At 39.9% G+C, this 26,125-nt stretch overlaps 1 protein-coding gene across 1 annotated transcript in view; it reads right to left on the bottom strand.

Moving 5' to 3' along the window:
* Snrk (SNF related kinase) overlaps positions 1 to 26,125 on the bottom strand; it is a 194,081-nt gene that overhangs the window by 62,330 nt on the left and 105,626 nt on the right. The window contains exons 2-3 of the mRNA XM_067135427.2: positions 17,915 to 18,115; positions 960 to 1,359 (exon numbers count right to left, since the gene is read on the bottom strand). Coding sequence (XP_066991528.2) covers positions 960 to 1,359; positions 17,915 to 18,109 — 595 coding nt within the window. The 5' untranslated portion in view covers positions 18,110 to 18,115. The remainder of the gene's footprint in view (positions 1 to 959; positions 1,360 to 17,914; positions 18,116 to 26,125) is intronic.

The following is a 26,125-nucleotide window of genomic DNA, read 5'->3' as shown; positions in this document are numbered from 1 at the left end:
TGTGACAAGGAGCCTCTGTCACACACTTAATTTCCCAGGCCCGAGCTCCACAGGCAAGTGCAAATGTACGCCAAACACTTGATCGTCAGACCAGAGATGCCAGAAAGTAGATCTGCACTACAGCAACTCAGGTGCAAACTGCTGTTTTAAGAGGAAGTACAACTTGGTAATCATCCTCTCTGAACAAATTAAGAGGGGGGAAAAAATTAAAATAAAACAATTTATTCAATGAAGGAATTTTGAAATGAGTTACAAAATAAAAATAAAATAAATTGTTACTGAAATTTTCTATGTTGATTAACAAAATTTAATTCTTTACTAACTTATTTTACTAATATGTACACATATGAACATAGCCTACCAAAATATTAAGGTATCTGTATCATTTATAACAGAAGCTGAAATAATATGCAGTATGAAATCTTGGTCATCTCTATATAGAACTAACATGCTATTAATTTATTTTTTTATTTATACAAACAAGAATCACATCTCTGTTCTGACCTCTTAATTTATTATCCTAACAAGTTTTAATAAGTTTCATTTTAGTTGATGCCTTTGATAAACCACATTTAAATATAGAACTACAGCAACACTGTTCTTTTTTCTTGGAGATATATACTGGCAGAAATTAAGTTTATGATGTCTTAATCATCCTACCAAGTTTTATTGAAATTGGTCTGGTCCAAAAAAAAAACCAGTTCCTTTGTAAGCTATGCAATTCTCCAAATGTTGAACATTTATTTAGACATCTTACACAGTGGTTTATAGAATGTTTTCCCGACTCTAACTTGATTTTGTTCAAAATGGCTGACAAAGCTTTTCTGCAGAGGTATTCAATTGTCTGTAATGTATCGGTGTGAATTCTGCCAAAAGTAATCAATGAATTATAATGATCAGAAATAGTGATCAACTCATTATGTTCTAAGGCCTACTTAACAGTTATAACAATCACCTACCTACAGCAGGAGCATCATATGAATCACCCAGTAGAATCTCTGGGGCTGAATATGCAAGAGAGCCACATGATGTTTCCAGCTTCTGTCCTGGGTTGAAGCGATTACTAAAGCCAAAGTCTGTGAGTTTCACCATGCCAAGGCGCTCAAAGAATACTACATTCTCAGGTTTGAGATCACGATGAACCACATGGAGTTGGTGACAATAAGAGATGGCCCGCACAATCTGGCGGAAATACTCACGAGCCACCTCCTCTCCCAGTCCCCCATCATGGCGCATTATGTAGTCGTAAAGATCTCCACCATCACCCAATTCTAAGATAAGATACAGCTTTGTTTGGGTGTCAATCACCTCATACAAGCGAACAACATTGGGGTGCTGTACCAGCTTCATGCATCGTACCTAGAGCAAAACAGAGCAGCAGGAATGAATTAATAGCCTAAGTCAAAGAAATGGTAGAAGTGCTGTAAGGTATAATTAAATCAGTCATTATACATAGTCCAAAACAGTAAGAATACTACTTAAATAACTATACCATTCCATTAATAAGGAAGAAATATATCCTGTTTCTGAGAACAATGACCTGAACAATACAACATATTGATATACTCTAGAAATCCCATGTTCATTTGTTAGACAGGGTAAAAGCATTCTTCTGAAGTAAAGTTAAAATCGCAGAAGTTGTCAATCATTCCACACTATTTCCACGTAAACTGGCATATTAAAATTACGAAAAAATACATTAATAATAGTGTTATTTTAAATACTTAATATTAAAATTCACTTTAAATTGATACAAATTTACATATTCAAAGTGCTGACTCACTGCACATACTGACGAAGAATTAGATATGCTAGATTAATTTAAAAAGTCATCATTGTCATCCAAATTGGATTCTTCTCCTTCTCCTCCTCCTCAGCTAACTGTGGGACATTTTCTTGTCCACAGAATATACTATTGAAATGTGCATGCTGAGTCTCGGGAATGTAGGTCAGAAGAGCCCGGACATTGGCACAGAGTTCATGTAATTCACAGGTAAAGTGATTACTTAAAGACTGAAATGATTCTGACAATTTTTTGAACAATTTTTTTTTTTCCCCTTCAGATTTATAAGGTAAGGTTTTTCAGTGTTATCTGCCAGCTTGATACCAAATCCCATCTTGAATTGGTTGGAGATAACTAGAAACTCGGGTCTGTGAAAACTTGGCAGCCTGAACTTGCTGCTTTGTTATGTGATTCTGGAGAAGCCCTATATTTTTTGTTTAAGTTCTCTGTTCAGACACACAACAGTGAAAAAGATACTTTGTTCTGCTTTTCCAAAGATCCTTTTCAATATTTCCAAAATCACGGTCGCATGGCAGATAAGAATGACCAGGCATCACGAAAGTGTATTCAATCCAAATAAACTGACTGATCTGCAAGTCAGAACAACATTTATGTTTTTATTTTGATCTAAACAGTGCTCACTAAAAATGTGTGATGTCTTTACATCCTGTGATTTTACTGTCTACGTAATGCATCAGGCAACTCGCATTTCATCATATCCTCTTCTTCCAGTGCTCTCATTCCAGACATACATTGAAGCATTTCCATTCCTCAGACTGTGGATGCCAAAATTACATGTCCATAATTTCCTTTCATACAATTGTATACCGAGTTGTTGTTTTCTCTTTTTTTTTGCTAGGTGCTTTACGTCACACCGACACAGATAGGTCTTATGGCGACAATGGGATAGGAAAGAGCTAGGAGTGGGAAGGAAGCAGCCGTGGCCTTTAATTAACGTACAGCCTGGTGTGAAAATGGGAAACCACGGAAAACCATCTTCAGGGCTGCCGACAGTGGACATTAATAACTTATCACAACAGCTGAACTTATGCAAGCCATACTGATCTACCTCCTGAACAATACAACAATAAAGACCACAGCAAAAAAAACTACGATTCAACGCAATGGAGAAAAAAGAACACCAGATTTAAACATCGCGATGTTCACTTTTCATTTTAAAGCAACCAATAAGAACAGGACTAATTACTACACGTCAGCTAATAAGAGACGCATCTTCACTTACACCACAGAGGTCGGTAGGAGGAATTTCGGCATTCACAGTGACCCATAAGAGAATTGCCTTCAGCTACAAAAGCAACATCCTGAAACTATCGGATTTTCAAAACATATTTAAAGTTGTGCAGTCATTAACTTCAAATCAGGAGAAATAATTAACTGAATGCCCCCCGGAAGAAGAGTCTAAACCACATTCTCCAGCAAGTTGAGTTTTTGGCGGAATAAAGGTCTATATCATCTCAGGTTATTGCATACGAACTATGATAGTCATATCTTTAACAGAAATAGGTCATTTGTTTGTTAAAAACTTCTTTGCCTGGAAGAAGGGTCTATGCCACTCATTCAAGATGGCTGCCAGTGTGTTGAATGTTTCGTCCAACGAATTAAATAATAATGTTATTTGTTTTATGTCCCACTAACTACTCTTTTATGGTTTTCGGAGACGCCGAGGTGCCAGAATTTAGTCCCGCAGGAGTTCTTTTACGTGCCAGTAAATCTACCGACACAAGGCTGACATATTTGAGCACCTTCAAATACAACCGGACTGAGCCAGGATCGAACCTGCCAAGTTGGGGTCAGAAGGCCAGCGCCTTAACCGTCTGAGCCACTCAGCCCGGCTCCAACGAATTAAAAAACCGGAATAAAACAAAAACAAAAGGAAGAGAATATGAATAACTATAGGGATAATGAACGTAAAAGGAAACGAAATAGGTGTGAGGCTTATACAACAGGGAAAGGCGTTATAAAAGAAGCAAAAACGAGGCCACAACAGGTGAGTGGAATAATGGTCTAAAATAAATGGGTTATGTTGTGCTAAGGAAGATCCTTAGAATAAATTTGGTCTTTTTTAATACATAATACATTACACAAACAATTAATTTAATTATCCTTACGCTAAAATGGTATAGGGTATAACATTACAATAATTTTCTGCTTCTTCGTTGTTTAGGGGCAGTGTGTATTATCCAGAGATTTTTAACAGGAATGGGTGTATTCAGCTCACTGACTGTGAAAAGGAGGAGTGGTGTACGGAATACTATGCCATGGACCTTAATTAGCAGTCTTCGTTTCTTGTGAATAAGTGCTTCAAAATATCTGAACCAAAAAGGAGGTGAAATCAGAGAACAGATGCCACTTTACGTCGAAACTATTCTTTTGAATACCACATTCCAGCAAAAGGTAGTGACAGTAGTTCACTGCAGGTATGTGAAAGAACTTTTTCAGAAATGTTTAGTCCGTCTGCCCAGAGTTCTGACTTCCAAGACGCAGAATGTTGGTCAAAGACCTTAAATTCAAGGTTACTGAAGCAATGTGGCTGAAGTTTTCTGAAAATTACCCCACATCTGTGTTTATGGGAAGATCCCACAATTTGATTGCTCCTCGGTAGAGACATACCGTAGTTAAAGGTGTCAAGAACAGATGGAATCAGCCAATCCTCCTGCCTCAAGAATTGCCACAACTCTACGGCTCAACACTGCCCATTATGAGAGGAAAAAAGAATGACCTACTGAAGATGTGTGACGATATGTCTCAAGAATTCAAGGGATTCTATAGTGATTTGAAAAGATTCATCTGGCAATAACTAACACTGTATTGAACTGTAAAACTGTGGTTTAGACCCTTATTCCACGATTTCAAAATGAGAAAATGCTTTTTTACTACATTAATAAGGTTAATTTGTGATAATTCGGTTTTCAAGTTGCCTTTAATCGTTCTGATTTATTTCAAAATATGTATTTTTCATTTTCTCATTATTCAGAAGTTTTTTCTGTTTCCTGAACATTTTAGATTTGTGGCATAGACCCTTATTCCGGGGGGACCTTCAACTGATAGGGAGGTTGGAAAGTAATGTAAAAAATCGGGAGTCTCCTGCCTAAATCGGGGTAGTTGGCAGGTATGTAATGAGTAGAGACGGGAATTTGCCTATTTGCCTATTTTATTCCTGTGTTCAGAAACATAGGTTTTTGAGATATAAACCCATTTTAGGGTCCTTTAAGCTAGATTTCATTGGTTTTATTGTGCCTATAAATGCCTATTTCAGGGGTTTGTGCCTATTTGAATCTATTTTAAAGAAGCCGATTTTCTTCCGGTGCATTATACTGGAACTGAAGTGCTCGACAGTATTGTCGTCCCATTTCTCAAGATCTGTTTACCCCACAAACAAAAATGGGAATTCTTGAAAGTCACCAGAAATAGATCTTGGGAAATTTCCGTCAGTAGAAACAAGGAACAATTTGACCTTGAAACCTTTAACCCCTCCAACCTTCTAAGATATATGCGAGAACCAATCAACGTCGAACCCTTATACCTCCTTCTCGATGTGAACTGTTCTATGCGTACGCTTTATCTTCAGAACATGTTGTGATTTATTGTGAAGAGGTGTCTCTTTGGCAATGCCCAAAGCAAAATCACTGAGCGAGTTGGCTGTGCGCTTAGCGGCATCCGGGAAGATAGTGGGTTCGAGCTCCACTGTCGGCAGCCCTGAAGATGTTTTTCCATGGTTTCCCATTTTTACACCAGGCAAACGCTGGGGCTGTACCTTAATTAAGGCCACGGTCACTTCCTTCCCACTCCAAGGACTTTCCCATCCCATTGAAGCCATGAATTACAAGAGATCCCAATTTCACTATGGATAGAAAGGTAGTCTTCTGCCAAGCTTGCTGTAAGGAGGTAAGTTCGTTTGTTGCTTTTATCGGTTTTTTTTTTACTTAACTGCGATCGCATTACATTGTACCATTTATAGGCCTATTAATTTACGTATTGTGGAAAGTTGTTTTGTTGCAATGCTGTATTAGTCGTGAACTTTCAATAATTTATATTGCTAAAATATAAATAATCATTTAATTACCGAACAAGGAGTTTGAACGGTCGGTGGTCTCTTTTGACAGAGTGGATTAAAACTAAAAATCGGTATTTTGAACTCTGATTCAATTCCCGTGAAAATAGAGATTTACAACGGAAATATTTTCTTTCTTTCTTTCTTAATCTGTTTACCCTCCAGGGTAGGTTTTCCCTCGGACTCAGCGAAGGATCCCAACTCTACTATCTCAAGGGCAGTGTCCTGGAATGTGAGACTTTGGGTTGGGGATACAACCTGGGAGGAGGACTAGTACCTTACCCAGACAGCCTAACCTTCTATGCTGAACAGGGGCCTTGTGAAGGCCTGGGAAGATTGGAAGGGACAGGCAAAGAAGAGGGAAGGAAGTGGCTGCGTCTTTAATTTAGATACCATTCCAGCATTTTCCTGAAGGAGAAGTGGGAAACCACAGAAAACCACTTAGAGGATGGCTGAAGTGGGAATCAAACCCACCTCTACTCAGTTGACCTCCCAAGGTTGACTGAACCCCGTTCGAGCTCTCGTGCCACATTTCAAATTTCGTGGCAAAGCCGGGAATAGAACCCGGACCTCCGTGGGCGGCAGCTAATCACGCTAACTACTACACCACAGAAGTGGACTACAACTGAAATGTAATAAAAAATCGTGAATAACTTTCACCAGCGCTATGTGTAGGCTCTAGTGAGCTCTATTACACTTCCGCTAAGCCTTTGCGAAACATAGGGCAAGTTGGCCATGCGGTTAAGAGCGCGCGGCTATGAGCTTGCATCCGGGAGATAGTGGGTTCGAATCCCACTGTCGGCAGCCCTGAAGATGGTTTTCCATGGTTTCCCATTTTCACACCGGGCAAATGCTGGGGCTGTACCTTAGTTAAGGTCACGGCCGCTTCCTTCCAACTCCTAGGCTTTTCCTATCCCATCATCACCAAAGGACCTAGCTGTGTCGGTGCGACATACAGCAACTATAAAAAAAACATAGGTTGAAGATAGAATGTGGTGCAGCTAGGACGATGTCACATAGGCTAGACATAGAAGATGGCACGGCTTGGATGATGTCACAGCGTGTTTAACAAGGCTACGAATACTATCTTTACAAGACCAGGCCAGTGGGAAGACCGTTGGTCTGGATTGGTGAGGTCCGGTTAGTAACCGTTGTGCTGGGAGGGCAAGCAAAGAGTCTGGAGTGCGTAAACTCCAGCATCCTATCTAGAGTTTTGTTAAATTGTGACGAAAATTAAGTTTATGGGCGCATGCCACGACAATTTCAAATCACACGGTTTTTAAATTTTCAACGAGGGTGGCAGCCTTGTGGGCACACATGATGCAGGATATATTGCAGGCAACAGAAAATAGTCTTCATGACAGCTGACCTGGCTGACCAAAGCCAGCGAATAGCAACACATAAAATATTCACAAATCTGAGTTTTATAGTGACTCCGTTTTAATTCTTTTATGTAAGTAAGAATACTGCTAGGGGCAGTCGGTGAGTCCCTGGCAAGCATATAGGAAGAATCTCTCCTCTACGCTACTCAGGTATCGTTTCACGTCATTTTTATTTTTTCACCCGGTGAACTCTACAGGAAACTGCCAGATTATAACTGAACATTTGAGGACATATTTCCATGTAAATTATAAATTCTCTTGTTCCTACTTTAAAGTTTTGTACTTCTAGAAATATCACCACTAATAGTCTCTTTTTTTTTTTTTTTTTCATGAAGCAAATGCATGTTTATACTGTCCGACTCGTTGGCTGAATGGTCAGCGTACATGCCTTCGATTTACAAGGTCCGGGTTCGATTCTCGGCCTGGTCGAGGATTTTAACCTTAATTGGTTAATTCCAATGGCTCTGGGGCTTGGTGTGTGTGGCATTTTCAGCATTAGAAATCAACCTTGGTAGGGCCCTCATTTTCACAGACATGCAGATCACCTAATAGGCCATCTACTAGATAAAGAACCGCACCAGGCCTCTCCGGAGGCCATGCACCATTATTATGTTTATACTAAGCATTTTTGCCAATTAGCCCAGCTGTAAAAATATAAGAACATTGTGATTTAAGTCAAATTTATTATTTTTCAGATCAAATGTGAAAAGATACCATATAGATCAACACAGAAACACAGCGATGCATTTGACACGAGTACAGAAAGCGTTGTCATCGCAGCTTATCTACCAGTCCACTCTGAACAGCGACCAACAACAATATTCTATAGACCTCTGCACTGCAATGGTGGGAATTAATATCCCCCTGCATAAACTGGAGCATCTTCAAACTTCAAAAACCTGCCGGGAACAATCACCGAGTTGGAGACGAGTGGCTGCCCCCCGCTGGAGTCATTTAGGGTTGTGGAAGAAGTCAGGAGATAAAATTTTGACCAAACCTCTGGGAAGGTAGTCGCTGTCAGCAAAAAGTTCCATAAGAGTCCTGCAGCAGAATCCATGATGGAAAACGACAGTAAAAGTAGCCAGGGTGCTATGAGGTGAGGTAGATGAAGTAGTTGAAATAAAACCAGATGAAGTGGCTTCATTGAGGTTTTGTCCAATCACTTCCTGTGATGTTGAGAGATTTCTCTCAGTACAAAACATTCTGCCTGACAGGAGAACAGGATTGTTAACAGAAAGCATTGAAACGTGGCTTGTTGTAAATTCCTTTTATAGTAATTGAGCGTGTTATTAAATTATAAGTATTTTTTCATGCCTATTTTGTTGCCTATTTTACACGTTAGTGCCTATTTACATGCCTAGTTTGGCTAACTTAAGAGCCTATATGCCTGACTTTTTAACTGTTTTAGTGCCTATAATTCTCATCTCTAGTAATGAGGCATGGCCACTTTAATAATAATAATAATAATATATTATATTATTATATATTATATTTATATTATAAATTATTATTATATTATATTATACTGTTACATTATTATTATTATTATTATTATTATTATTATTATTATTATTATTATTTATAAGGTAGCAGGTAGGGACCCTCTTCGGAGGTAGCCCTGCCCAGGGATTGGCGCCCCTGCCTATGTGAGTCCCAGAGCACACTGACCCGGTGTGTAGCATCTGGTAAGGGTCCCAGCTCAGGGTTACGAGTGAAGCCCTCAACGGAATCTACAGCAGAGAAGATGGACTTCTGAATGGTGGAGATTGCGGAAGAGGCAGCCCAGTGCTTAGGGAATAATATAAGTACACTTGGCATCAGCAGCGTCTGTTTCCCATGTCAGGGGCGGCTGCAAGGGCGTCTGTTCCCCATGTAAGGGGCGGCCTAAATAATTGCTGGCAGTAGCTCTAAAATGCCTTTGGGAGTGGCGACCCCATTGTAATCAACGCTCCTGAATAAGATTCGGAGTGGCCAACCCTGAAGGCGTTTAGTCTTCACCCCTAGTAAATTTCTTTACTAGTTCGCATACGATGATAAACAACGACGCAGATGTCACTACCCCAGGGAGTATCCAATCTCCCGTCACCAATGGTGGCGCATTCAGGCCTTCGGATTCTGGGGAGCCTGACCTCATCGTGCGGGGAAAGACGGAGTTCCCCAATATCACCAACCTATTGAGACCCAAAACTGTCACACACTTTGGAACCATCAATATTCAAACCCTCTGTAAGACCGGAAAACTCAAGCAATTGACGGACATCCTGCATAAGCGCAAAATTGCAATAACAACAGTCCAAGAAACCCGATTTACTGATGATGTGGCTTTTGAGTCAGAAGGTTATAGAGTAATCAAGGGGAAACCAGCATCTAAGAACACACATGGCTCCAGCGTTTTTGGTACAGCTTTTTTAGTACGACGTGATATAATGGATTCTGTCATCGGATTTACATCAGCTAGCGAACGCATCTCTGTGTTATCTCTAAGATGTGGCAACAAGGGATACTCTATTGTAAATGCACATGCTCCAGTTAATGATGACAATAAGAAGAACCCTGAAAAGGTCGAAAGTTTCTGGCAGATGCTAGAAGACGAGATCGGTAAGATCCCCGGTCACCATGTCAAAATACTCGTAGGTACTTCAACGCTCAACTGGGAAAAGAACGACAGTACCAAGATATACTGGGGCCTTACACAGCACATAGATGAACAAACACCAACGGCAAGCGCTTAATTGAACTGTGTAGATTACATCAGTTGAAGATCATGTCCACAGTTTTCCCCAGAAAGCCAAAATACCAGACCACCTGGCAATCACCGAACGCAGCTATAGGATCATTTCAAATCGATCATGTTGCAATCAGTGTAAAATGCAGGAAAGAGATCATGAATGTCAGAGTTCGTAAAGGATGGAATGTTGATTCTGACCATTTCTTCACACAAATAAAGACCAGATTACTGCCCAAACGAAATAGACCTTCTACCACAGTTCCATCAAGGATTGATCCCCAATTCCTGTCGGAGAATAAAGAACGTTTTGCAACCGACATCTTGCAAAAAGATATGAAAGACTGGAACCAACTGAAGTCCACCATATGCGAAACGACCAATAACCTCGGACAACCTCGAAGGAGGAGACGGCATAGATGGTGGAATACTGAATGCGATCTTGCAGTTGATGAGCGTGCCGCAGCGTGGACGAAGTGGTACTCGACTAAACGAAAGGAAGATTGGGAGAATTTCAGAATGATGCGGAAACTGTCGAGTAAGACCATCAGACGTGTGAAAAGATCTTACGATCGGTCAAGACTGGAGAAGTTAGATGAAGAATTCAAAATGTACAACACCAGAAACTTTTATCGGGCCTTCAAAGAGGAACTTTCAGGTTATAAACCACAATGTCTTCACTTTAAGAATACACCTGCAACAGCCAGAACGTGGAACTTTTGGCAAACTACTTTGAGCAGCTGCTCAATTGCGAAGAGCCCACGGAAAGATTACCTGTTGAAGATCCTCCAGAGATACACCTCCCATCTAACCCACCAACAATGCAGCAAGTTGCTAATGCCATCGGACATCTTAAGAACTGCAAAGCACCCGGGGAAGATGGCATCATTGCGGAAGCTCTAAAAGCAGGTGGAAATAAGATCACAGAGGCCATACACCAGATCTTGATCGATTGCTGGGAGACTGGCAGGATCCCTGATGACTGGAAATCAGCTATCATACACCCTTTACATAAAAAAGGTGACCGCAGTGATGTCAACAACTACCGAGGGATATCTCTGCTGTCAGTAGCATACAAAGTGCTGTCAAGGATTTTACTGGACAATGTAGAAAGCCAATGTGATCGAACGATTGGTGAATATCAAGGAGGATTTCGGCGGGGACGGTCTTGTACCGAGCAGATCTTCAACCTAAAAACCATTCTCCAACTAAAACAAGTAAGGAGTATGAACATCGCTGTGGTTTTCGTCGACTTTAAAAAAGCTTATGATTCCATCGACCGCCGGACACTCTTCTCCGTACTGCAAGAACGAGGTGTTGATTACAACACACGCACCCTCATCCAACAGACTCTTACGGATACAACATCTAAGGTGAAGTTCAGGGGAAAACTATCTCGGACTTTCAAGATAAAAACTGGAGTACGGCAGGGTGATGGCCTCTCACCCATTCTGTTTAATCTAGTGCTTGATAAAGTCATCAAGAACTGGGAATGTACACTGAGGAATCTAGAAATCAAACCAGTTGCCATTGGAGCCGGGACTCGAAAGATTGAGATCAGGTGCCTAGCATTCGCAGATGACATTGCAATCCTAACCAACAACTCTAAGGATGCTGTCATTGCTATTGAAGCCCTGCACGAGATAGCGGTGAAGGCTGGATTACACATATCGTATGACAAAACTAAGTACTTTGAGACTCGGCATCCCGATAACCCCCCTTTGACGACCATACATGGAACGATTGGGAAAGTCAATCGCTTCCGCTATCTTGGTGAATGGGTCCACCCCAATGGTAGAGACGGTACATCCACCCTAGAAAGATGTAACAAACTCAATGCAGTGTACCAACTATCCCACAACCATTATAATAAGAGGTGCATTTCGAAAAATGCTAAGATCTGTCATTACAAAACTGTTGTCAGACCACAGTTTTTGTATGCCTCAGAGACCCTCCTGATGAACAAAAAAGGCACCATGGATGATCTAGAGAAAGCCGAAAGACGTATCCTCAGGAAAATTCATGGACCGAGATTGCTCCCAGATGGAACCTACAGACTTAAATCGAACTCTGAGCTGTATCGACAGTTAGAATCAGCCAATACCAGCATGCGACGTAGGAGGCTTAAGTTCTATGGACACCTACAACGAATGGACAGCAACAGGCTTACCAAGAAGATCTTTTCTTTGGTTAAAAGCTACAAGACTGGAAGCTTGTGGCTTAATGAAGTACAGAAGGACTTGGATTCGGCTAGGATTTCAGATATTGATATAGAAGATCGTTCCAAATTTTGTGCTATGGTACAGTCTTGGACCCCACCACCTAGAGTTCCTAGAAGTCGGAAGCCCCTTTCACAGGAGAGAAAGGAGAAATTATCAGCAGGGCTCAAGAGATATTGGGAACAAAGAAGAGCATCGAGGAAGAACTAGTCACCAGCGCTCCTTAGTGGGCTTAAATCAATAATAATATTATTATTTAATGGAAGAAGTTTGGACCTTTAATCTTCAGATGTCTCTACCCCTCTAGCGGGACGACAGACAATTAATTTTTAAGGGAACGTTCTGTTTTCAAGTTTTGAATACACCTTAAATATTCGTAGACTGTTTTTTTATGTGCTGAGGGTGTCGGCACTACCAGGGCTTCCTTCTTCCTTAAATTATTAGCCAATCAGAATTTTTTTAAAAATATTTTTGTAGCCAATTAAAATTGGGGGTATGTACAGGTATTCTGCCTAAAGAGTTTTGGAACTTTCCCCTCTGCTATATAAGCTGGGCGCTTTTGGGCCATTTTGTCTTCTTCACAGCTCCAGTTTAGAGTGCATACAGTGAAAGTGGAGGCAGGGGCAGTCTTTCCCATCGTCGGAAGGTAATAAGGTAATAACAGACATCTTTTAAAAATGTGATAGCTCCAGAAAGTTAACTCGAGGTGAAGGTTTCAAAATTATTTCTTAATGTAAATTTCTAAAGTTTAATACCACTGTTTAAATGTAAATTTTCAGGCAAGTCTAAGGACCCTGTTCAATTCCCGGCTGGGAAAAATGTAACTTAGGAAATAAAGAATGTTCACCCACTATTAATTCCCATTCAACTTGGTATTGGGGTGACTATGATTTTCTAAAACTTTAAATTCTTCAAACATTTATGGAACTTAATATTTTGCCATTTAGTCACCCTCTGCAGTATAGGCTTAGCCTCTGTAACTTTGGACCATAAGCCCATATAGGATTTTAGTGTTTTTTCAAAAGTAGTGCAAGTGCGTCGCCTCTAAGCATTTTGTTTATGGCCGATTTTCTTAAACCTTTTCTTTCTGTATATTTAGGCCATTTCGTATGGGCACTTATTGCCTCTGTCTACATTCTAGTTATTTATAGACTATTGTGGATCAGACTGTCGAGCAGAAATGAAAGTAAAACTGTTTTCAAAGTGATCTACTATAAAATTTGGATAAGAAACTTGTGCCTTTGAGAGGCTGGACTGTTGTAAATTGTGGAGCTCAGTCTACTAGAGTGTAAATGAGTGGAGCAAAAATGCTCTTTGAAATGAAGTACCTTTAGAGCTACCAGGCTCAGTCATTTGTAAGCTATTATATCATGAACTTTCTCCATTTTTGACTTTAAGTCATTATTGTGGTTAGAGCTGATGAGCATACATTTAACTGTTATTGGTTGTTGGTCATTCAGATTATTTATCAAACTTTAAACTCTGAGAGAAAAAAGGAAAGAAATAAAATTTCAGATTTTAGTGTTTTAAATTATGCTCTCATCTCTTCTCTGTCCAACCATTCAACCCTGGCACCTTCTTACTCCTATGCAAATCACCAAAACAACAACATCATCATCATCATCATCATCATCATCATCATCATCATCATCATCATCATCATCATCATGGTGAGATTGGTACATGTGTAACCACTTGATTGATTTATGCTCATTTTTGGTGGTTTGATAACTGTTACGTGCCACTGAAAAATTACAGTTGGGTCGTTTGGATCTACAGTATATGCACTTATTTGTGATATTTGAAAATGAGTCTAGTTGTAATATGATGGTTACACATTGTAAAACAAAGTGAAATTTTAAGATTACCATTAGACGTTGTGTGTGATGTTGCCATGATCTATTTCATTTAGGAGATCTCAATGGTTTTCTTCATCGATGTCCTACGGTAAAGGTCATTAGCAGTGTTAAAAGATAGATTACACGTGACATACTGGATATCAGTCAGAATATTAATAGCGTCAAATTTTAACAAAACCAGTCAGAAATCCTGTAATAATCAAGATTTAATAATAAAATGATAGACTTTGTAAATCAAGATATAAGTGTCAGGACCCTGTAGTCTGAATAGTAGTCAGTGCTTATTCTATGAAAGCCATTTTCAGGTTTTTTTTGTATGCTCATTTATTTCATGCATCATTTTTTGTGGTAACATGTTGGTCAAATGCATCGCTTATGAGGTTGTCTAGCACTGACCAGTGAATTTCTAGAAATAAAGAGATGGTTGCTCGGCAAGTTTACTTTAGAGTTTAATGATAATTTCTTGTACATAAGTTTTCCAGTGAGGCTAGTGATAGGTGTTAGGATGTTGGAAGAGCAAATCAATTATTAGAATGATAACTTATTGAAGTTAATGATCTAATAAAGCCAACAGTTAGGTCAAAGTGAATAAATGTATTTGATAACTGTAATATAGTCGATACAACCAATGTGTTAATGAATTTAGTTAGGTAAATAATGAAAGGATTGATAATGCATTAATGTTTCAAATGATTCAAATGAGTAAATGAGCAATGAATCACTGAATTAATAAAGCTAGTGATTTACCAGACCACTAACTTTAAAAAAAAAAAAATTAATTCAGACTTCAAACCAACCAGAATTACTCTGGATAACTATGCAAGTATGATGGTATTAAGCATAGAGCGACAGAATTTACGAGGGGATTAAGGTACAATCACATGAAATATGAATCCATCAAAATTTAAGGTGAACTTTTGAGAAAGTTGGGTGTTTACATTCTACAGATATATTAAGATTAGGAAACATATGGCTTGGATCAATTATGCTTACAGAAATGAGGTATGTCGACAGCATAAGCAAGATTAGTCAATTTCCATCATGTAACTTAATTGCTGCAAAATGGAGAAAATCATAAGGATTGAAATCATGGTAAATTAACAGACTTGAAAGAAACAAGAGGTTTTTTTTTTACTCAGAGCTATTTCAAGAACCCATATTTGTTGTTATTAGTTTGTTTCACCAGTTGTTGAGTTAATCATGCTCTGTTTTTGTAATAATTTTGTGCCGAGTGCATATATTATTTGTTTATCAAGGATGGTTGCTCCTTGATGTAGTATTTGCTTTCCAAGCTTCCCTTTCCTATACTTGTACACTTGGCTGACACACGGGCGCACCACCCCTGGCGATTGTGTCGCATGTGATTGATTGACCAGTACGTGCACAGTATGAAGATGTACCACAATACCGTAAAGATATCAACCTCTTAACAAGTTGATGATGAATGAACAATTAATTTCATTGCTCACTCTTGATTGATGGAAACCTTGATATTATATTAAAAGGATTAAGATGCCGTCTTCAAAATAAAACACAGGGATCTGATGAGTTAATGAATACCTAATTCAGGATCAAAGTATCCAACTCCCTGGACACAATGTAAGGAATTGCGAATGGATCATCTTGACTCATCATGACAATGGTGTTACATCCCTTAACAACGTTATGGTTTTCGGAGACGCCGAGGTGCCGGAACTGCAGGAGTTCTTTTATGCACCAGTAAATCTACCGACATGAGACTGACATATTTGAGCCCCTTCACATACCACCAGACTGACCCACATCGAACCTGCCAAGTTGGACTCAGAAGGCCAGCGCTCTACCGACTGAGCTACTCAAGCCCAGCTATCCTTAATCACTTCCCGAAAGATCAAGGAAGAGCACAATGTTAAAACACAAATTTGAATTGGCTACAATTGTAAAGCAGATTACCATACTTCTCAGCATGTTGCCAAGTGTCCTTTCAGAATCCAGCTTTCTTTAGGGGGATGACCTACATAGATGTATTTGCATGTTTCACTGCCTATGAGAAAGCATTCGACAGAGTCAAACGTGAAAAAAGAATCAAGATTCTCCAGCAGAAATGGTTAGACATAAAGGATATCCACATCACACAAACTCTTTATAGGATCCAGTGAGCCACAGTCAATATTGGACAAACAAGAACTAAGATAGTATCAAATGAGGTGTACAGTAAGGATGTATATTTTTACCTCTCCTAACCAACCTCAATGCCGATCACATATTCAAAGAAGCCTTCCATGATACTGAGCTAGGTGTGAAAGTAAATGAAGTCATGATAAACAATATTAGATATGCAAATGACACACCACTGAAAGTCTTGAGGTGTTCAGTAGAATTTACCTCAGTGGATTAAGATAACAGTACCATGAAAACCAAGTTCATAGTATTTAGCAGAAGCAACCATGAAGGTGTCCCCATTTCATTAAATAATCAAAACACAGGACTAGCAAGTTATACCTTGGGAACACCATACCAGACAATCTAGACTTTAAAAAGGAGATTAGATGCCTTATTGAGATTTCTAGATAATCTTTCCAAAAGATGAGGTCATTCTTTAGTGATGTTAACCTGAACCTCAAACACAGGCAAAAGCTGTTCAAATATTACATCTTGTCAACACTGCTTTATGGAGTAAAGACCAGGACTGTCAAAGCTTCCTCCATGAACAGATTAGAGACCTCTGAAATGTTGTTACATAGAAGAAAGCTCAGCAGAGAGAGCAGAGCGAGAGCTGGCAATCATCATCAAGCTATGAAAACAGCTTATTTAGGCCATGTTCTATGAGGTAGAAAGTACAGGCTTCTACACCTGATATTACAAGGCAAGATAGAAGGCAAACGAGGATCTGAGAGACCACCAATATCATGGCTCCAAAACATCACACATCACTGGCATCACACAACACCAAACAACTATTCAGGTTAACTAAAGAAAGGGGTGCTTTCTCCATGGCGATTGCCAATATCTGGGGGACCGGAAATGGCACTTGGAGAAGAAGAGGAAAGAAGAAGAATAAGAATATTGCTTCAAGACCAAATAGTAAGCCATGGCTTCTGGCCCACAAGAGCACCTGATTTCAACCAATATTACACTTAAGAGCATATGCAGAAAATTCTCACACATTTGAAGGACTTCAAAACAAAATACATCAAGTGATAAAGCTCAATGGGAGAGGGGAAATTAAGCATATACTGAAAATGATTTATAAGATTAAATGTGCATATTGGAGAAGATTTGACGCATTCACCATCTTTTACAATGTAAGGTTGTGACATAATTATGTTCTCTCTAAAGTAATTCATGATTCTTCATCATCATCATCATCATCATCATCATCTATTTTGGGTAGGGTAGTGCTGCTCTCCATTTTACTCTGTTTTATCATTCCTCTTCAATGCTCTGTCAATGCCAATTCCTCCATCCTTCAAGCACTCCCTCAATGTATCCTTTCATCTAGTTCCGGGCCAGCCTAACTCCCTTCCCTGTCATCATTTCCGTGTATCCTCTGGCATTTGTACCATGTGCCCAAACCACCCTGTATCAATCTTGTCCTGTAATCTCCCAACACTAACTCTTTGTCTTATCACTTCATTATGTACCTTGTCTCATCTGACATCTCCTGTTTTGCAACATGACAAAAAATTGTTGCAGAAGATGACTGAATTTTGTGAAGTTAAACCCACACTTATATAAGCATCTCCTCCTGCTGTTACCCACAGCAGATAGTATATCCCTATCAAATGTCTAGCCCACAAGTGTCCAGATCTTCACATCACAAAACATCAACACATCAGAAAAAATTCACAGTATTTTGAACAAGTTTAAAATCTTAGGGATTAGTTAAATGTACCTCCTGAAATAAGTGAGCCCTGGAGACATCATCGAGTTTACTCTTGTCGATCACCTTGACGGCCACTTTCTCTCCAGTGAACACGTGACGGGCCAACTTGACAACGGCAAAGTGGCCCCGACCAAGTGTCTCCTCCAAGTCGTACAGCCCTGCGATCTTACCATCATAGGAGCTGCGGGAACCAGCCCTGTGCATGGCGACCTGAAAAAGCAATAATCAGTGTGATCACTTCTTTCTTCACATGAACTTGTGTATACTGAATATGAAATGTCACTCCACAACCACATGACTACAACAGATGTGCCAGAGTTTGGCACTGACATACCCATAGGTACCGTTCTATACTTAAATTGCATCCCAACATGGAGAACAGTTACCAAAGATGGATTTAAACAAAATAATATTTTGGGGTAAGAAACCTTCCAATATTAGAGAAGCTTATTGCAAAATAAACATACTAGTACAGAGAATAGAAAAGAATTTTCCAAAAACTTTTGTTCATTTTCCTGGCACCCAGTACGTTGAAAAACAATGTCATTCAGAAGAAGTGAACGAATATTTTGAAGCTAAAAAATCTCTCCTACATTGAGGAATGAAAAGTCATGTCTATTATACTGTTTATGTATTGAATTTTATCAGAGAAATTGTATATTTTGTATAAACTACAACCCTAACATACCTTATGGTAAAATAGGGTTCACAGCACTTTGGAGATTAAATAATAATAATAACAACAAATTTAAAGGAAAGAAGATGCTTTAAAAAGAGATTCACACCTACGGGCAGTGGAAATGGTTGAAAACAGTAACGTTTACCATCCTATTAAGCGCTGAAGCTTTGTAAACAACAAGCGAAAACTAGGCTATGCGATAAGACATCACCCAGGGTTTATTCTAGCATCTGCTGTCTGGAACGATGTCTAATTACATCGTGTTATCAGTGAGAATGAAGATAACTACAGAGTATTTCATGTGCAACATCTTTGTGTATTCAGGGAAGAGCTTGAAAATTGTCAAATAAGGAACTGTTCAGAAAATAAACTAATTAGAGGCACAGAAAAGAAATAGAAACTTCCTTCTTTGCACACAGGAAAAGAAACATGAGTGCCGATGTATTTCTACATCTTTTTCTTCTTATTCTCCTCAACCCTAAGGTTGGTGGCTAACATGCATGTCTTTCAAGCGTTTCCTTTCTTTGGCCAACAACTTCAATGGCAATGTTGTCTATAACTTGCACTCTAGGTCTTCCTTAAGTCCTTCTATCTTCCATTTTCCCTTCAAACAGGGTGGTGCACCAATCAGAATGATGAAGCCAGTGAAATTATGTCTGCCTGCTTTCCCAAATATCACATTTAAATCACTGGGCAGAATTTCACGAAATTTTGCATGACATTCTTGGAGAGAACAGTCACATGACTATTTATATTTCATTTCAAAATGCTGACCTTAAAATGTATTAATTGTGCAATTACAGTACCGGTACTTGCAAAACTGTAAATAATAGCTTAAAATGAGATTATGTCCATTTCTTTCTCTTACCACACCAGAACTACAGAGCCGATGGAGCTGAACTAAATATCTGAGATAGATCCATACCATATTTCAGTTTCCTCAATTCTCAGAGAAATGATGCTACATGAAGGTGTGAAAAAAGGTGCAAATTTAAAATGTTAATTTTAATTGTAAACTATACCAAACCCAATAACGTTATATATTAGGACAAAAATGCATACAATTTATTAAAATGGCTGCCTGAGAGCGGCCCGAAAACACAATATTATTAAAGTCGCTCATCCAGAAACTAATATATTTTTCAATGAAGCTGCACCTCTGTTCTCTAAGTAATTACTTGTATGTCAGTATTCTCTGGATTGAAGGCAGCAGTGTTTTTCTAAAACCATTTTAAGGCTAAAGAGATTTCTTAGATGCTTTACCAAATGATTGCTCAGCTGTGAAAAAGAACGAAGACCTAGCACCTGAACAGGAATTGCAAGATTAACTTTTTACAGTGCATGGTCACACTTTCCTGACAAATGCCATTACAAAATTCGAGGAGCAGTGTCCTCAGAAAGATGGACAATGAGTTTTTCTGATAGGATGAGAAGGAAACACTTGAGGGTACTGGAAAGTGGAAGTTGGAGCACAGCTGCTGACGTAGAACATTCCTTTCCGACATACAAGTAATTACTTAGAGAACAGAGGTGCAGCTTCATTGAAAAATATATCAGTTTCTGGATGAGCGACTTTAATAATATTGTGTTTTCGGGCCGCTCTCAGGCAGCCATTTTAATAAATTGTATGCCTCTTTGTCCTAATATATAACGTTATTGGGTTTGGTACAGTTTACAATTAATATTTACATTTTAAATTTGCACCTTTTTTCACACCTTTTAAAACTAAATTATTGCACCTTAATTCCTAGCTCTAGATATTATGCAAGGACGGAAATACAAGCAGTTCTGGAAAAAATGATGCTACATGAAGTTCTGCTAGTCACCGCTAGGATTGCATTGTACTACCTTAGCTTCAGCATTTGCACCTATTTAACTCATCAGTTAGTGCAAATAATAGTGGTTATTTTAATGAGTATTTTTGTAAAAATGGTTTACTGCTATATTCTGTTTTGTTCATCTTGTGAGGGAAAGTGTAAATCTATTTTGTTTTATACATTTCCTGTTAATCAACAATTAATAAATAAGTAGATTTCAGTTGTTTCTCGACACGGTACGGTGTGGACTCTCTTTGGAAAGAACAACGGTTTGAAGCAGGCATTTTACAGAACAAAATTATTCTACTCTCCTCAACATCTGCCTTAACCTAATTCCAGGATAACACTCTACCCTCGTTCCCTTTCCTCCACACACTTTCCCCACCTGTCTTTTCCTACCTTCTACTCTACATTTCCCCTTCCTACCTTCTCCTTTCCTCCTACTTCCACACTTCTCAGCAACAGTTTCCTGTTCCTTATCTTCCCTCTGTTGTTCTATCTGCAGCGACTCCTGAATTCTGATCCTGAATACAACGCTTAGCCTGCAATATCCTTCTCCTTAAAACATTACGCCACCTATCTTCTACAATTCCCCCCTTTCCTTCTCTTCCCTCTTTTACACCTACTGTATCCTGTACAATATTTGAGGGATGCCTACTTTCCTTCCTGTCCTCTGAGAGAATCCTTATTATCTACCTCAAACTCTCCAGCTCCTCCCTCAAACTCCTTAATGTCTGGCCACACCCACATGAACAAGCAGCTGTCCGTACTTCAAAATGAAGCATAACAAGGTAGTATTAAAGCCAAATTTTTTGCTGGAAAATATTAACTGTAAAGGTTGTTTACAACCTATTTCTCTTCTTGCCAGTGAAAGCCTGCTCCTCAACCTCATACGTTTAGAAGATCATGGAGATCATGTGGCATTATTACAGCAAGTTATGCAATTCATTTCCCATGTCATCCAGTATCTGCCTTGGTAGAACTTGCTCACAAACTCTACAATTTTATTAAAAGACAAGTTTTTTTTAGAAAATTACAACATAAAAGTACTGAAGTTGTAATGAGTGACTGCTTGTTTACGATCTCCCAGGGAGTTGTTGATATGACTGAGAAACCTGAAAGTTGAAAATATGCATGAAAAGAGTCAGTATATTCTCTATCTCTAGAATACAATTCACATAAAGGGTGCTCATTCATAGGGTGCTAAAGCATGATCCTGGTAGCAGAGCTCTGACTCCAGTGTTACACAGTCACTGTGTGGCATCTCCCGGCCTTATATAATAATGTAGGCAACGCTTGTTACCTACTACTGTATAGCCTGAAAATCCAATACCGGTACCTATAACCAACAAATTTCCTGATTCAAAGAAGAGTTGCTCATCTATTCCCTGTCAAAAAATCTTCAACAATATGAGTATTAAAATAATAATAATAATAATAATAATAATAATAATAATAATAATAATAATAATAATAATAATAATAACAACAACAATAACAAAACTGACAGCTAAACATCTTACCAAAGTAGCCAATACATACGCTGTACCACTGCTCACATACTCTTTTGGCGTCATAAAATGGGCCCAAACAGAACTTCGGCAGTTAAAAACGAGAACAGCAGTCTCGCTCACCAGGTACCATTATACATCAAACTAAATCTGCAACCGAACGTCTTACACTTCCAAGATCAGAAGGTGGTAGGGGCTTCTTATCCATTATCAATTTATACAACAAACTGATATCAGATCTACGAGAATATTTCCACTCGAGAGCTGAAACATTTTGTCTTCATCAAGCTGTTTGCAGAACTCATATAAACTATACCTCTCAATCTATCATGGCCAGAAATGCCTGTATCTACCCCACCTACAAAGGAGATGAACATGGCCATGTGGAAGCAAAAACATCTTCACGGGAAATACCCGCACGAACTGGATCAGCCTCATATTGACAAACCTGCGTCGCACGCTTGGCTGACCTACTCCGGTCTTTTCCCCAGAAACAGAAGGATTTGTTCTGGCCATACAGATCAAGTAATTGCTACACGGAACTACCAAAGATTCATCATGAATGATCCAACAGTTGCCACAGACAACTGCCACTGCTGCTTCAGAACTACAGAGAACATACAGCACGTCATCTATGGATGCTCACACTTGGCCAACACTGATTATAAGCACCGACATGATCAGGTAGGCCAGTATCCAGTATTCGGGAGATAGTAGGTTCGAATCCCACTGTCGGCAGCCCTGAAAATGGTTTTCCGTGGTTTCCCATTTTCACACCAGGCAAATGCTGAGGCTGTACCTTAATTAAGGCCACGGCCGCTTCCTTCCCACTCCTAGCCCTTCCCTGTCCCATCGTCGCCATAAGACCTATCTGTGTCGGTGCGACGTAAAGCAACTAGCAGCAGCATGATCAGGTAGCTAAAATCATTTGCTAGAAACTTTCTGTAAAATGTGGATTTCTTCAGTCATGAAATGCATATTGGAAGTACATACTTCCACCCATTCTCGAAAACTCTTCATACAAGCTTCTATGGGACCGAGAAGTCATAACTAGGGAAAGGATTTTAAGATGGAAAGTATGGTCACACAAGGGGGATAAAAGGTTCTGAAAATACATACAAAATTGTGCAAAACAAGGTGTTGATGAAATCACGTTATTAAAGTTTAAAACAGTTACATGAACTTTCCTTATCCCATTTACTAGGTTCTAAGAATTAATTAACTTCTTATATTGGATTGCACACGTCATTTCAATGTTTTTGACTGTAAGTCACTGGTACTTTGAGCTCAGTAGATTCTTATATCGTGAGAAAATCCGCTTGACATCTACAGAAACCAACAAAGCATATCTAGTCAGCACTCATGACGGGAGTTCTGTCAAAGGTGTAAAGGTTTCTACACATGGATTGTTCTTCAAATTTAATTCGAATTTGTCTTTAGCAAATCCATCAAGGTTCTCCCTAACACTCATCAACTTCTTCCAAACTCAATCACATCACGCAAATACCTGTAGCCATGCACTGCAAAATTTTCCAACACTAGGGCTTTGTTGCCGAGTAATTGTTGGGCCTGCTTGATGGCTTCTGTGTCTGTTGAGTCTATGGCAAATTTTTGCCCAAGAAGCAGAGAAAAAAGATTCTGTATAATCTTTTAAAGATGCAGTTAAAAGTGCTGAAGCCTGAAATAGAAGTGATCTAAAAAAAGAAGTGTAACAAATTGTGTTTATTTCACTTCATTTCATGTCCCCAAATACAAATATTGACTTACCTGTATTAAAATAGCTATATTTTTGGAAAGGTGATGCACCATAAAATCCTGTTACTAGTCATAACCGATGTCACACTCAGCAACAATAAGCCAGGTATTATTCTAATCGATAAATCAAACAGATGCCTCTGCTGGCAGGACCTAGTGTTTACAGTGCACTATGTCTTCTGGTATAGGCCAGAGCAATTTTGTTACTTTCACTGATCTGTCTCTGTCTTATCCTTGGCTTTGACAGTATGAAAGTGACTGAGGTACTAGGTGGATCAAAGGGTTAGTTGCACTTACGCGCCGCAGCAGCGCGCTGTGTGTCGCAAACGTGGGCAAAGCAGAGAAAGGGACAGATACTGCCCACACGTCTGTTAGGCAGGTCGCTGTGGTGTCTCGTCTTAGTATTGTGTGAATAGCGGCCAAATGCAATGGCACGTCAACTGGACGTTCACTCCAAATATGAGGTGCGTGCGACAATCCGATTCCTATGGGCCAAAAGGAGGAATTGCACGGACATTCATCGTGAAATTAGGGCTGTGTATGGGGAGCGGACCATTTCCCGGCAAGGTATCGTAAAGTGGTGTCAGCAATTCGAAGCCGGACGCACGGATATCAAGGACAACCATCGCGAAGGCAGACCCGCAACGTCCAGGACCCGTGTAAACGTCAACAGTGTGAATGCGATCATTAGACAGAACCGGCGCATTAAACTGAGAGAAATCGCAACGCAGCTGAACATGTCGTATGGCAGTGTGTTCGCCATTGTTCACGATGACCTTGGATATCGTAAGCTGTGTCAAAGATGGGTCCCACGTCTTCTCACCGATGAGCACAAGGGACAACGTTTCCAATCCTTCCTGACATTTTTGCAACGCTATGTCGCAGACGGCAAAGAGTTTCTGCGGCGAATCGTCACAGGCGACGGAACGTGGGTTCACCACTTCACCCCCGAAACGAAGAGAACATCAATGGAATGGGTGCACCCCTCATCACCACAACGAAAGAAGGCCAAGGTTCAACCTTCAGCCGGTAAGGTTATGGCGACAGTGTTCTTTGACATGGAGGGTTTGCTGCACGTGGAATTCATGCCGAAAGGAACGACGATGAACGCGGCATCTTATTGTCAAACGTTGCACCGGTTGCGTAAAGCGATGAAAGAGAAGCGCCGGGGGAAATTGAGCGCCGGTGTGATTTTGTTGCACGATAACGCAACACTTCACAAGGCCCGCCGAACGAGAGAACTGCTGCAGCGTTTCAAGTGGGAGGTCTGGCAACATCCACCCTACAGTCCCAACCTAGCGCCATGTGACTTTCATCTGTTCGGTAAGCTCCAAACGGAGCTCGGTGGTCGACGTTTCCAGACCGATGAGGAGGTGAAGGCCGCTGTCTCCGAACGCTGGAGGAAATTTCTATGCATCCGGCATCGACAAGTTGGTTGTGCGTTCGCAGAAATGTTTGGAGTCTCTTGGAAACTATGTGGAAAAGTGACGTTACAGTGTATGTCGTTATAGTCGTGTTGCTGCTGTATAGGTGGTGTAATAAATGGCCGTAACTGGGATGTGCAACTTATTTTTTGATCTGCCCTCGTATGAGCGATGCTAGCAATGCCATTCCTTCTGCAGTAAGTCCCTGCTATGAATGGTATGAAAATGTTGCTCATAGGGTCGGTTGGTACATGCATTTCAGTGGGCTTGGCAGACTGATTTGTAATAGCAACTTCTGGCTCGGTGAGGAAAGCAACGGGAAACTACCTCACTCCTCCTTTCCCTAGTACGCCTCTTCAGTGATGCCTAGGCCATCTATGACAACTGATGGCAGAGCTGTTGAGGATCCAACTAGCCTTAGGGCGGAAGATTGAACATGCATACATACATACACAAATCAAAAAGATCAACATCCCTTATAGAAATTGCTTGTCCAAACACCTCCGATCTGCAAACAACAATAGCCACAAGGATATTAAAATACACAGAACTAGCAATAGAAATGCAACGCCTGTGGAAACTAGAATCGGTCATGACAATTCCAATAGTAATATAATGTACTGGTGTTATTCCGAAAAGCTTGAACAGCTCTCTGGCCGCATTAAACCTTCACCATCATTCGTACGTTGAACTCCAAAGCCACTCTCCGGAGTACCTGCTTCATAGTGAGAAAGTTTCTACGAACGACTTTTCCTCTGAGTTACACCAAACAGCACGACGATCCAGGCCGCAGCTCTGGTAATACTGAAAGACAGATTCCCGAAACGGGGAGAAGGTGTTTAGGGACATCATCTGTGTATATGTATGTTGTAATTATTTTCTTTGTAAATATTTCTAGATGTCTGTATAGTTTTCTAATTAGGCCGAGTCGGCCCATTGGAAAAAGAGAGGAGGAAAATAATTGCTGAATTTCACCGAGGAAATGGGTTTAACAACGTGTTCGTAAATCTACAATTATAGGTCTCTTAAGCGGA

Source organism: Anabrus simplex, chromosome 1 (genome assembly GCF_040414725.1).
Source record: "Anabrus simplex isolate iqAnaSimp1 chromosome 1, ASM4041472v1, whole genome shotgun sequence".
Taxonomy (NCBI): Eukaryota; Metazoa; Arthropoda; class Insecta; order Orthoptera; family Tettigoniidae; genus Anabrus; species Anabrus simplex.
Note: the sequence above shows the minus strand (reverse complement) of the source record. Positions and strands in the feature narration are given on the sequence as shown.